This window comes from Triticum aestivum, chromosome 2B, assembly GCF_018294505.1.
Source record: "Triticum aestivum cultivar Chinese Spring chromosome 2B, IWGSC CS RefSeq v2.1, whole genome shotgun sequence".
NCBI lineage: Eukaryota > Viridiplantae > Streptophyta > Magnoliopsida > Poales > Poaceae > Triticum > Triticum aestivum.
The window spans coordinates 26767059-26782033 of NC_057798.1; the positions used below are offsets into that span (position 1 = coordinate 26767059).

The 14975-nt window shown below is 46.3% G+C and overlaps 1 protein-coding gene across 1 annotated transcript; it reads right to left on the minus strand.

Moving 5' to 3' along the window:
• Window positions 1-7078: 7078 nt before the first annotated feature.
• On the minus strand, window positions 7079-8580 carry LOC123040100 (hydroxyphenylpyruvate reductase). Its single transcript, XM_044463034.1, has one exon. It carries the CDS (start codon window positions 8341-8343, stop codon window positions 7369-7371), a length of 975 nt encoding a protein of 324 aa, XP_044318969.1. The 5' UTR covers window positions 8344-8580; the 3' UTR covers window positions 7079-7368.
• Window positions 8581-14975: the final 6395 nt, after the last annotated feature.

Here is a 14975-nt window from a genome sequence, read left to right on the forward strand (position 1 = left end):
AGGACCTGGAGGTGGCCCTCGCCCTGTCGGCGGCGGGGGACTCGGTGTACAGCCCACTTCCCCCCTCCGTCTTTCCCGCGCCGCCGCTGCATGTCCTCGAGTCCAATGTCGAGCCCGAGGCCTCGCGTCAGCGCTCGCCGCAGCCGCCCACTTGGCCCGAGGAGATGTACTCGTGGCCCGTCGTCCTCCGCGAGTGAGTGAGCGCGCCCCCGTCCACTTTGACACGACGAGGTGGCCCACCTGGAGTGCTGGAAACAACATTGGCTAGCGGAGGAGCAGGCCGACGGCGAGTGTCAGATGCGGTGGTCGCGCGAGGAGGGGGGAGCGCCGCGAGCAGCAGGAGGAGGAGCGTGCCAGCCGCCGCCGTAGTAGACGCGGGACAAGGCGCTGTTGGCAGCGTGGGAAAGCTCATTCCCCTGGGCTGGGCCGTCGCCACCCATCATCGACCTCGCCGGTGACGACGGTGGCAAGGGCAAAGCTTAGGGCAGCGTGCGGGCACGTTTTTAGTTTGTTTAATGTTTTATTAATGTTTAAGTGAACTTTAGCCGGTGGTTAACATGTCGTTAATGTTTAATTATGTATATTTCGGCCCCATATTTTCAAAATTGTTTTTTTTCTTGTGGCCGTGGAGAAAATGGGTATACCACCTGTTGAACGCACCGACGGACCTAAACAAAAAGCACACACGTCCATCCGTTCGGCCGATCCAAACAAACAAAACGTGCATCGTCGTTTGGATGGCCGCGTTGGAGTTGCTTTGTCGAGGATGGCTACTCCTCCCCTGCCTCTGCCTGGTGCCGCGCCGACTGACACGAACCGAGGTGCTGCCGCGACCATGGGAACGACCCAGGAGGAGGAGCAGCAACTGGTCAGATCCATCGGTGAGCTCCTCCATAACGCGAGCTCGCGGACGGCCTGGATTGGCAGCTGCTTTCCCTTCTTCTTTTGGCCTATGGTCTATGGAGGAGCCGCTGCATCTACATGATTCTAGATTGATTTTAGAGCGGGAAGGTGCTGATGGATTTTTGTGCGGATTTGCTATCGATGGACTGGTTTCTGTAGTTTCGCATTTCAATAGCACTGTATAAGTGTACATAGTTTTTTGTTTCACAGTTTCGCACTATCTCGTTTTGTTTTCTTTGTGTCTAAAATGATCCTCTTTTCTTGGTTCGGGATTTGATATTGAAATCTGCTCCTGTTCTTTGTTGTCCACATCTGCAATCTCTCCGTATCAGTTGGTGTATTTATGTACATGTTACCCCGGTTATTTATTCTGAAGAACCACAACGGCTGATAGTTGGTACTCCCTCCGTAAACTAATATAAGAGTGTTTAGAATACTAAATTAGTGATCTAAACACTCTTATATTAGTTTACAGAGGGAGTACTATTGTTGCCTGTGCTTGTGCGAGCACTAGTACTGAAGATCTTGGCCTGGGGAAAACAGCTCGCTGTGCTGCACTACTAACAATGATAATATGAAAAGTATGGATCTAACAAACGGAAGTCCTATACTGCTCCCGAGCTCAAATACTCCCTCATGAACAGTAAAATACAATAATACAGTAAAAATAAAAAAAATGTGTGGCTAACTTTGACAAATGTTTTGTATGCTTGCAAAATTTCAGTGCAACACTCCAAAATGTTCATTTTTTTTGATCTTACTGTTCATAAAGGAGCATTTGAGCTCGTAAGTAGATACTCCGTGTCCACAAACGAACCCTAAAATAGATAGAAGTGGATGAGGCAAATGGGAGCATGATAATCCAATACAATGCCAATTCGAGGCTCAGTTGTGTTGGGTTTACTAATAACTGGGATGTATATTGACATAAGCATGTCTGTGGAATTTAAAATATATAGATAAATATAATTTTAGAAATCTGACCAATGTATAGATTTATATGATAAATTGATTACCAGAGTGACCTAAATTCGAGTGATATAAAAAAAGAGATGCGAGCTAGGATGAAGTACCATTTTGTTCATGCAAATAGTTACGGATCTGTCAATGCAAACTTTTGCACTGACAATTTATAATGGGATAATTAATTTTTGCAGCAATCAAATCTTGCCGTGTGCTAGTGTGAGTGCTCCTAGCTGACGCTCGCGTGCGTCAACAGGAGGAGCTTTCGCGCAGGACGTGCATCGAATTGGGCCGGCCCATTCGGTGGCTTCACTGCGGGCTGCAACTAAATTAGCAAAAAAGTATGCTCAGTCGAGGAATCGAACACGCGACCAACGATAGACTGCATGTCTTCTTTACCAGTTGAGCTCACCAATACTAGTGATTAATTCGGTGCGAGAATGTTTAAGAACTAAGCGCAGCGACAGATAAAAAAACAAATAAATTCAACCATTGAACATCTTTTTAATATACAATGAACAATTTTAAATATATAATGAAAATTTTCTAAATAGGCACTGAACATTTGTGTGATATAGGCATTGAACATTTGTGTGATATACACTGAACATTTTTTAAGTATACAGTGAACATTTTATTAATATGTCGTGAACATTTTGTTAAATGTACGATGAACATTTTTGTAATACACGATGAACATTTTCGGAATGCATATTGAACATTTTCATAATGTATGGCGAACCATTTATTTAATATACGATGAATATTTTCGTAATAGGAGGTGAACTTTTTATATAACACACAGTAAAGAGAAGAAGAAATAAAACTAAAAGAAAAAGAAAAAGCCGAAAGGAAAAACGAACCAAAAAAATCAGAACAAAACCACTGAAAACCGGACAAACATTGAAAAAAACGAAAGCAAAAAACCACAGAAAAGAAAACGAAAAAAAGAACGCAGGAAACAGCGAAGGAAGCTGTAGCTAACGGAAAAAACGCGAAGCCCGTACATGGGCCCGCCCGACCGGTGGCTCCCCTCAGCGAAAGCGCGACCTTTTGACGCTAACGAGCGTCAAATAGGTTTTGCCCGTGTGCTAGCCCGAAACACTGGTACTCCCACAGGCCACAACCATCTCCTGTGATGACTCGAACTGGACGCGGCCTTCAAAATTTAAATCACCAACGAGGGTGCAGACACAGCAGATGCGGCGCCAGTGCATGCACACAGACTGTACAGTATACAGCCCATAGGCAGGTGGCAGAGCGCACACGGATGACGGACCAGAGATGTTCAACTCTTGGGACCCACACGACGTCCCATCGAAGGTAAGGCCAACTCCAGCGGTTCCCCTATATCTCAAAACAGGGTACTCCCTAAAAAAGATTCTCCCTTAAAAATTGCTCGACTCCAGCAGTTTTTCTAAACATCTCCCTTATTTTATATTTGAATAATATTTCATAACAACCAACGGTTAGTTTTCCAACGGCTAGTAATCAGCTCTATAAATACATCATCGCCCCTCATATCTCCCACAATCCTGATCCTGCCTCCTCTTGTACTTCTCTTTTGCCATCTCTCCACAACGAAATGATTCGCCATTGAAGCTTGGTCCGGCAATTTTGCGAAGATTCCTCCTCCGAAGATGAGTAACTCGTGATGGCTGCAATGATAGTAGAGGAAGAACAAGCCCGGTTGGATGCTCCACGACACGGAGGTTTACAACCGGGACATCAATCTCTTCAGCACTATTTTGTGGGACGCTTTCAGAACCTCCACAAGGACTATTTTGCATAGCACAGTATCTTCAAGGCAAGGATGTTTCGCAATAGGTATGAAACCGATGCATCTGTTTTGGTTTTGCTATAGTAGTCGCTCTTCATGTCTCATTTAAGTTTTTCTTCACGGTATAGAATGCATCGTCCTCTTTTTCTGTGCATAGCAAGTGCTATAGAGGCACATGATAGCTATTTTTCCCTGACAAGAAATAGTGCTAGTGTTCCTGGTTTACATCCTTATCAAAAGTTAACCTCAACATTTCGAATCATAGCTTATGGGATAGCAGTTGATCTTACTGATGAGTATTGTCGGCTAGCCAAGTCCACCGCTTTAGAAAATCTTAGAAGATTTGTGCGTGCTGTGATCGAGGACTTTGGGGGTCAGTACCTAAGATCTCCAAATGCTAAAGATATTGCTAGATTACTTGCAATTGGAGAGCAAAGGGTGTTTCGGGATATGCTCGGAAGCATCGACTGCAGAGAATAATAGCCCAATGATGCTGAAGAGAACCTTTGTGTCCGACCATGGTCTTCAGATTTATTGGCATAGAAATAAGCATCGATTCTTTTCTAATAAAAATCACGAGATTGGTCAACTCCTATGATTGGATCTTGAGTTATCTCAAGGTATGCATCCACCAAAGTTAAGTCTTCAGCCTTGCTGAAATTCTTTTGCCTCTTCAAATCGCTTGATTTCATAGCGCCTACTTTCTACCCTTTGCTTTCGAAGACCTTGCTGTCATAGGAGGGGTAGGTTCTTCAGGCCCTTCGAGATCAATTTGTTCTTCATGCTTTTCGAGATCAATTTGTTCTTCTTTGGTCCAGTGCAAATCATTCAATCCGACATCACTTTGCAAAAGATCAAAATAACTCTGACCGTCCATTATAAAAATCTGAAAGAAAAACGAATAAACCATACATCATATAGATGTGCAACAACCAGTAGCAAATAACTAGCAGCAATCAGTCGCAAAAAGCTATGTAAATGTTATCTCCTAGTAGAAAATAACTTGCAGCAATCAGTAGCAAATACAAACGAAATCAAATAGCAACAACAGTCAGTGGAAAATTACTAGAAATAGTAGCAGCAATCAGTAGCAAGCTATCTCTCTGATCTATATCTAAATGTGCAGCAATCAGTAGTACAACACATCATACATCATGAAAGAAGCACTATACATCTATATTAATGTGTAGCAATCGGAGCATCTCTCAAACTCTCATATCTCTGCTCTCTTTCTCTCTGTTCTCTCTAGCAGACGCGGGCAGCAGCTCCAGCAAGCCACACCATGGATCCATGCCATCTCTCTAGCAGCAGCCCTAGCTTCTCCCTTCCAGCGCCTCCCTCCTCGCCGAACCCATTGCTCGGCGGCGGCCACGCCCCTCCCCCGTCTGGTCTTCAGCCATGGCGGCGGCCGCACCCCTCCTCCCGTCTGGTCTTCAGCCATGGCGGGCGCACGCCTCCCCCAGCCGAGCCACGACACCTCCTCCCCATGGATCCATGCCATCTCTCTAGCAGCAGCCCTAGCTCCTCCCTCCTCGTCGAACCCATTGCCCGGCGGCGGCCATGCCCCTCCCCCCTCTGGTCTTCAGCCATGGCGGCGGCCGCACCCCTCCCCCCGTTTGGTCTTCAGCCATGGTGGGCGCACGCCTCCCCCAGCCAAGCCACGGCACCTGCCCCCCCTCCCCGCCATGACATCCCAGTACCTCCCCATCTGCAGCCAAATCATCTGCACACCCAATATCCATTGCCCGGCGGCGCCCTCTCTCCCTCCCCTCTCTATTCTGCTCGAATCCGTGAGAAAACCATGGAAGGAAGGAACCTGATGCAATGACGACAACGGTGTGGTGGCAGGAGGGAGCTTTCCGGACGCAGCCGTTGCCTCGTCCAGCGAGTCGAGGAGGGGGTCGGGGAGGTCGTCGTTCCCCTAGATACACGGGAGAGAGGGGTTGTTTTCGAGGAGGCAGAAAAAAGGGGAGAGGTTTGGGGGAACTGCTAGAGGCTGTTTTTTTTTTTGCATTTCTCCCCTATAATGACGATGGGGGGTGGTTTCGGGGCGCTGCTGGACTTGCTCTAAGAGCATCTACAATCAAACGCTCCAAATCCTTGACTACCGAGTCGGATGGCCAGTCACCAACCGATCAAATATTTTTGATCCAGACGGAAGACTCAAACGGGCCTCAAACAACTTGGCTGACCGACACCCATCATATTCAGCCTAAAAATGAGGCGGATACGGGGGCGTCCCGAGCGCCCGGGCGTCCCCACATCAAGCTGGGCCCATGCTGGCCCATCCTATCCCACATATATTTCTCTCCATTCGCTCGTCAGACCAAACCCTATCTACTTCACTCCACTCCCCTCCACTCCCTTCCGCCATCCAAGATCACCTTCGGCGGTCTCCGTCCGTCTCCGGTATGGCAGACAACGGATCTGAGTCCATCACATCCAGATCTGTCGTCCCCGAGCTCATCCCACGCGGCCCCAAGGAGGAGATGACCCTCTAGTTTGCACTCCACCGCTCCCGGGAGGAGGCCCATGCATGGCAGCGCTCGGACTCCTTCCGTCGAAAAATCCATTGCATCCGCCCAAATGGCGCATAGACCCGGTGGTAGGTGTGTCGTCGCTGCCTCACCGGAGGCGGTATTGTCTGTGTAGCGTCCAAACGCGGTGGCAGACGCGCAACTCACCCATTGGCGCTCTGAGGCCATGGACGCATCATGGGCGTCGCCCGACGCAAACATGGTGGGTCATGTCCGCAGTGCCAGGCGGCGGTAGCCCTTGCGGCCATGGACGTCGACGAGGCGGATTCGAATTCTTCAGCGCCCCATATAGTGCACAGGTCTGGACGCCGTAACCGCGTCATGATGGATGTCACCGGCTTTTCCCATTTCCCAGGATGGATCAATCATAGATCTGACGTCCACCGTCATCCAACGGGTTTGGGCTCCGAGGAGGAAGCGTAGGGCATGGGAGACGAGGGCGCCTTGAGTCCCAGAAGCCGGCACGTGTCCCATGTCCTACTCTACCTTGCCGGCGACCGGACCAACACTCTAGGGAGCGCAGCCGGCCGCCGGAGATGGCCATGACGGAGCCGGGCGAGAGGTTTATGTTGCATGTAATAATACGGATTTGAGATTTCTAATTTGAGGTATTCGGATGTGGAATGCATTATATAAGGCATGACCAATCAGTGTCCGTCCGGACGCGTCCGAGCGTTTCCGCGGACGTTTGAGGGGTCGGATTTGCTAAGTCCGACCGTAGATGCTCTAATACAGGATGATATACGGTTGTTGAATAATGAAAAGGGAGCATTGTAGAAGTGCATGCTCTAGTCAATACAATGACTTCCTTAGGCCTAAATGTGGATCGAAAATGGGCCACAATTTAATTATGCCGGCCGGATCTTAAATTCAAAATCTCTTGACACTGATACCATATAAAAGTGCATGCTTTAGCTAATACAATAAAAATACGGACAATATGAAAAAGACTAAGCAATACAACGAACCTACTGATGAAACGACAGTGGGTCCGTTGCAGCTTTCCTGCATGTTGATGCGACTACCCAACTTGATGTATGGTACAGATTCGAGTTGTGCGCTAACCAGTTACTCCTACATAGAGAAATCCACGTCCAGCAGACATCGGTCGGTGGTGGACTAATCACTGCTAGATTTATTCTTTGTGAAGAGCTGGCGGTCGGTCACAATCGACATTCTTTGTGCTCAGTCACAGACGACGACGGGCGTAAGCAGCGGTGTGCCCGCGAAGAAGGCATCGAGGTTGCCAACGACGAGGCGGTCGAGGTCGGCTATGGACTCCGGGGTGAACGCGGCCCGATGAGGCGTCAGCACGACGTTGTCCATGGCCATCAGCTCAGCCGGCACGTCCGGCTCGTCCTCGAACACGTCCAGCCCGGCGCCGGCGAGCCTGCCCTCCGCGAGCGCCCTCACCAGCTCCGCCTCGTCCACGTTCGGGCCGCGCGCCACGTTCACCACCACGCCGCCGCTCCCCAGCGCGTCCAGCACGCGCCTGTCCACGACGTGCCGGGTCTCGGCCGTCAGCGCGCACGCGACGACCAGCACGTCGGAGCACGCCGCGAGGTCGTGCACCGTGGGGTGGTAGCAGTAGGAGACGTCGTGTTTCCGGCCGCGGGATTGGTAGGAGACGACGCAGCCGAACGCCTCCAGCCTCCTCGCGACCGCCGATCCGATGCTGCCGAGGCCGACGATGCCAACGCGCTTCCCGCGGAGCCTGGACCCGAGGGGCAGGAAGTCGCCGCGCTCCGGCCAGAGTCCCCGCCGCACGTACCTGTCGGCCGCCGATACGCGCCGGAGCACGTCGATGACCAGGCCGACGGCGTGGTCGGTGACGTCGGAGGAGTAGACCCCGGCCGCGTTGGCCACAGCGACGCCGCGGCGCGCGCACTCGGGGAGGTCGACGTGGTTCAGGCCGGCGCTAACGGTCACCACGCAGCGCAGCGACGGGACGGCGTCCAGGAAAGCCGCGTCGACGCGGACGCCCACGCCCGGGACGAGGGCCAGGCGCGGTGGGTCGTTGGCGGCGGCCGCGGCGGCGAGGAAGGCTTCCATGGAGAGCGGCGAGGCGTGGCGGTCGAGGAGGCTGAAGCGGGCGGCGAGACCGGCGAGGGAGGACGGCGAGAGGCGGCAGAGCACTAGCACCCGGCGCGTCGCTGCCATCGTACGATGTCGCGCAAGAAGAGGGCGTGATGGGCAGGTAGGTAATTGATCTGGAGCTGCAGTTAATTAGGAACCACCATTTCTGTTCCGATAAAGATTGCCGTCGGGGGCGCCACCATGAATCTAGGAAGGGTTTGTCTACGTCTCGACTGAGGTCATCTTACCCTGTTTCCTTTTCGTTTTGTACACGCAAAAAAAAAGAGGGCGCAGACGGGTATCCAATTCCCGATCTCTGCTTCCAGTTTACAGCCAGTAACCACCGCGCCACCTAGCTCTACCTGATAACTAACATCCTTTTAGGTCTTTTCTTATTTCATCTGTCATTTTACCTTTCTCCCTTTTCCTTTTTGTTTTTTCGTTTTTCGTTTTCCGTTTCCCTTTTTTCTTTTTTTTCTCTTTATTCTTCCTGCCTCGATGAATGTTTTATAATTCTTGAACTTTCTTTCAAATTCGATGAACTTTTTTCAATTCCAATGAACTTTATTCAAATTCGATGAACTTTTTTCAATTTCAATGAATTTTTTTCTAGTTTAATGAACTTTTTTTAAAATTTGATGAACTCTTTTCCAATTTCAATGAATTTTTTTAAATTTGATGAACTTTTTTCAAATTTGTAGATTTTTGTTGAAACCCCATGAATATTTTTTTTCATTTTCTATGAACTTTTTTTCAAAATTGATGAACTTATTTTCAAAATCCATGAACCTTTACTCGTCACGATTTTGTTTTCCCGAAAAGTTGATGTGATATACTCCTAGTACATTGTTATGTGCAACAAATAGCGCCGCAACGATGTTATGTCATGCTTCACGCTATTTATAACCACTCAGGGCCGGTAGCTCAACCGGTTAGCGAGCTTTTGACTTGGAGCGAAGTGCCTGAGTTCGATTCCCGTAGTATCTACCTTTTTTGCAGGGCTTGCGGGCCGGCCCAGCTTGCGGGCGCCGACTAGGAGGGTTTAGGTGCGTGGCTGGTTTTTTTATTTGGGCTGGGTCTGCTCCTGTTGGGTTATGTTTATTAGCTTGTCTCCTCATTTTGTTGGGCATGCTCCCTTGGGCTTTTATTTTTTTCTACAACAGCAAAATACACTAGAAAAGAAATATTTGCTAAAACACTAGTAATAAAATATATAAAATAGTTCCAAGCCACAAAAAAAGGTGTACTGTTTTGTGCATGTTTTTCTTACAGCCAGCAAAACAGTTGCACTACATTCGCCATTGGTGTTTGTTCTGCCAGCTCGTGTCCTGTTTCAGCTTTTTTGCATAGATCCAAAAGAAAACTAATTTTAAAAATGAGAAACAATCTATATTGTGTAAAATTAAAATTGTTCGTGTTTTCTTGAATTTAACTGGCCGTCCTATATTTGTATCATCTTCTATTTATATAAATAATCGTGTATTCATAAAAATGATCATTGTATATTATGAAATATTCATCACGCATTTTTTGCAGGGCTTGCGGGCGCCGACTAGGAGGGTTTAGGTGCGTGGCTGGTTTTTTTTATTTGGGCTGGGTCTGCTCCTGTTGGGTTATGTTTATTAGCTTGTCTCCTCATTTTGTTGGGCTTGCTCCCTTGGGCTTTTATTTTTTTCTACAACAGCAAAATACACTAGAAAAGAAATATTTGCTAAAAAAACTAGTAATAAAATATATAAAATAGTTCCAAGCCACAAAAAAAGGTGTACTGTTTTGTGCATGTTTTTCTTACAGCCAGCAAAACAGTTGTATTACATTCGCCATTGGTGTTTGTTCTGCCAGCTCGTGTCCTGTTTCAGCTTTTTTGCATAGATCCAAAAGAAAACTAATTTTAAAAATGAGAAACAATCTATATTGTGTAAAATTAAAATTGTTCGTGTTTTCGTGAATTTAACTGTCCGTCCTATATTTGTATCATCTTCTATTTATATAAATAATCGTGTATTCATAAAAATGATCATTGTATATTATGAAATATTCATCACGCATTTTGTCTAATTTTCACCACATTATATAAAAGAATCCATCGTGTATTTAAATAAAAATGTATCATGTGTTTTACGGAAATGTTCATGGTGTATTTACAAAAATATTAATGTATTGAATGTAAATCATTTAAAAGCAAATAAAAACAAATAAGACAATGCTACGACCCCCTCCTAGTGGCAACACCCCCATAAAACACCACCAAGGTGCAGTACAGACGACACTTGCAGTTGTATGCCTAGTGGCAGACATAGGCATGATGGAAAACATCCGATTCCTAAGGCAAAGAGACTCACACAGAAATACAAATTAATTAATGCATCTCTAGTACTAGTGGCCAGACATGTAGTTGCAGTAGTCAAGGGCTATGATTGCGGTTGCATGCCTAGTGTCAGACATGCAACTATCTCCCATCTCCCACCGTCCTCCTATAAAACAAAGGTCACTTGCAGTCAGATGGGTAGGCATGCAATTGCAGGCGGTGGTGATACTTGCGGTTGCATGCTAGTATCAGATATGAAATTGCCCCCTCCACCATCGCCCCTCGACAAAACAAAGGTGAGTTGCAGTTGGGTGGGTAGACATACAGTTGCAACTAGGCTTCACAATTTCAGTTGCATGTCGAACATACACTTGCAACTACCCCATCTCCCGTCTCCATTTGAGAAAACAAAGTCTAGTTGCATCCGCGTTAGGGGGCATGGAGTTGCAGTCGATGCGCTACACTTGCAATTGTGTGCCTAGTGTCAAACATGCAACTCCCCCCTCTCCTGCCCCCATCAGACAAAACAAGAGTCCAGTAGTGTTTGTGTTAGGGGGGCATGCAGTTGTAGTCGAGGGTTACACTTGCAGTTGCGTGCCTAGTGCCAGACATGCAATTGCCCCCCTCTCCTACCTTCTGTTGGGGAACGCGGTAATTTTAAAAGAATTCCTATGATCACGCAAGATCTATCTAGGTGATGCATAGAAATGAGAGGGGAGAGTGTGTCCATGTACCCTCAAAGACTGAAAGCGGAAGAGTTTAGTTAACGCGGTTGATGTAGTTTAATGTCTTCGTGATCCAACCGATCCAAGCACCGAACGTACGGCACCTCCGCGTTCAGCACACATTCAGCTCGATGACGTCCCTCGTACTCTTGATCCAGCTGAGGCCGAGGGAGAGTTTCGTCAGCACGACGGTCTGGCGATGGTGATGATGAAGTTACCGGCGCAGGGCTTCGCCTAAGCACTACGACGATATGACCGAGGTGTGTAACTGTGGAGGGGGCCACCGCACACGGCTAAAGATCAACTTGTGTGTCTATGGAGTGCCCCTTGGCCACGTATATAAAGGAGGGGAGGGAAGAGGTGGCCGACCCAAGGGGGGCGCGCCAGGTCTGGGGAATCCTACTAGGACTCCCCAGTCCAAGTAGGATTCCCCTCCTCTTTCCTATTCCTAGTAGGAGAAGGAGGGAAGGAGGAAGAGGGGAGAAGGAAGGAGGGGGGTGCCGCCCCATCCTAGTCCAATTCAGACCATCCCATGAAAGGGGCACCCCTTGAGGCCCTTCTCTCCTTTCCCGTATGGCCCATTAAGGCCCATTACTTCCACCGGTGAATTCCCGTGACTCTCCGGTGCTCCGAAAAATACCCGAATCACTCGGAACCTTTCCGATGTCCGAATATAGCCTTTCAATATATCGATCTTTACGTCTCGACCATTTCGAGACTCCTCATCATGTCCGATATCTCATCCGGGACTCCGAACAAACTTCGGTCATGAAATCACATAGCTCATAATACAAATCGTCATCGAATGTTAAGCGTGCGGACCGTACGGGTTCGAGAACTATGTAGACGTGATCGAGACATATCTCCAGGCAATAATCAATAGCGGAACCTGAATGCTCATATTGGCTCCTACATATTCTACGAAGATCTTTATCGGTCAAACCGCATAACAACATACGTTGTTCCCTTTGTCATCGGTATGTTACTTGCCCGAGATTCGATTGTCGGTATCATCATATCTAGTTCAATCTCGTTACCGGCAAGTCTCTTTACTCGTTCGGTAATACTTCATCCCGCAACTAACTCATTATTCACAATGCTTGCAAGGCTTATAGTGATGAGTATTACCGAGAGGGCCCAGAGATACCTCTCCGAAACACGGAGTGACAAATCCTAATCTCGATCTATGCCAACCTAACAAACACCTTCGGAGACACCTGTAGAGCACCTTTATAATCACCCATTTACGTTGTGACGTTTGGTAGCACACAAAGTGTTCCTCCGGTATTCGGGAGTTGCATAATCTCATAGTCTGAGGAACATGTATAAGTCATCAAGAGAGCAGTAGCAATGAAACTATAACGATCATAATGCTAAGCTAACGAATGGGTCATGTCCATCACATCATTCTCCTAATGATGTGACCCCGTTCATCAAATGACAACACATGTCTATGGTTAGGAAACATAACCATCTTTGATTAACGAGCTAGTCAAGTAGAGGCATACTACGGACACTATGTTTTGTCTATGTATTCACACATGTATTAAGTTTCCGGTTAATACAATTCTAGCATGAATAATAAAAATTTATCATGAAATAAGGAAATAAATAATAACTTTATTATTGCCTCTAGGGCATATTTCCTTCAGTCTCCCACTTGCACTAGAGTCAATAATCTAGTTCACATCACCATGTGATTTAACATCAATAGTTCACATATGTATGTGATTAACACCCATAGTTCACATCGCCATGTGACCAACAACCATAGGGTTTACTAGAGTCAATAATCTAGTTCACATTGCTATGTGATTAACACCCAAAGATTACTAAGGTGTGATCATGTTTTTCTTATGAGAGAAGTTTTAGTCAACGGGTCTGTCATATTCAGAGCCGTATGTATTTTGCAAATATTCTATGTATACAATGCTTTGTATCAAGCTACTCTAGCTAATTGCTCCCACTTTCAATATGTATCCAGATTGAGATTATAGTCATCTGGATTGGTGTAAAAGCTTGCATCGAAGTAACTCTTTACGACGAACTCTTTATCACCTCCATAACCGAGAAATATTTCCTTAGTCCTCACTAAGGATAATTTTGACCGCTGTCCAGTGATCTACTCTTAGATCACTATTGTACCCCCATGCCAAACTCATGGCAAGGTGCACAGTAGGTCTGGTACACAGCACATCATACTTTATAGAACCTATGATTGTGGCATAGGGAGTGACTTTCATTCTCTTTCTATCTTCTGCCATGGTCGGGCTTTGAATCTTACTCAACTTTACACCTAATACAGGCAAGAACTTCTTCTTTGACTGATCCATTTTGAACTCTTTCAAAAAACTTGTCAAGGTATATACTCCCTCCATTTTTATATACAAGGCCACAAACTCATATTACAAGTACCATGGTAAAATTTAATGTATTGCTTTGTACATCAACTTTTCTTTTCATTTGCTGCGATCATTAATACATTGTATGCATGCAAGGAAGGAATAGGAAACTGACTGGAGTGTCATTATGACTACATGCTTACAAGTATTAAACAGGTTGCTACTACGAGAAAATAACATTAAATTTTGTCTCGATTAGTGTTGGTGGACTTGTATAGATGCAAAATGTATTTTCCATAGTGGCCTTGTATAAGTAAATGGAGGGAGTATTCATTGAAAAATCTTATCAAGTGTCTTGATCTATCTCTATAGAGCTTGATGCCCAATATATAAGCAACTTCACCGAGGTCTTTCTTTGAAAAACTCCTTTCAAACTCTCCTTTATGCTTTCCAGAAAAATTCTTTTCTGATCAACAATATGTCATTCACATATAATTATCAGAAAGGCTGTAGTGCTCCCACTCACTTTCTTGTAAATACAGGCTTCACCGCAAGTCTGTATAAAACTATATGCTTTGATCAACTCATCAAAGCGTATATTCCAAGTCTGAGATGATTGCACCAGTCCATAGATGGATCGCTGGAGCTTGCACACCTTGTTAGTACTTTTAGGATCGACAAAACCTTCTGGTTGCATCATATACAACTCTTCTTTAAGAAATATCCATTTAAGGAATGCAGTTTTGACATCCATTTGCCAGATTTCATAAAATATGGCAATTGCTAACATGATTCAGATGGATTTAAGCATCGCTACAATTGAGAAAATCTCATTGCAGTCAACACCTTGAATTTGTCGAAAACCTTTTGCGACAAGTCAAGCTTTGTAGATAGTAATACTACTATCAGTGTCTTTCTTCCTCCTGAAGATCCATTTATTTAATATGGCTTGCCGATCATCGGGTAAGTCCACCAAAGTCCACACTTTGTTCTCATACATGGAACCCATCTCAGATTTCATGGCCTCAAGCCATTTCGCGGAATCTGGTCTTATCATCGCTTCCTCATAGTTAGTACGTTCATCATTGTCTAGCAACATGACTTCCAGAATAGGATTACCGTACCACTCTGGTGCAGACCGTACTCTGGAAGACCTACGAGGTTCTGTAGTAAGTTGATCTGAAGTTTCATGATCATCATCATTAGCTTCCTCACTAATTGGTGTAGGAGTCACTGGAACTGATTTCTGTGATGTACTACTTTTCAATTCGGGGGAAGGTACAATTACCTCATCAAGCTCTACTTTCCTCCCACTCACTTCTTTTGAGAGAAACTCCTTCT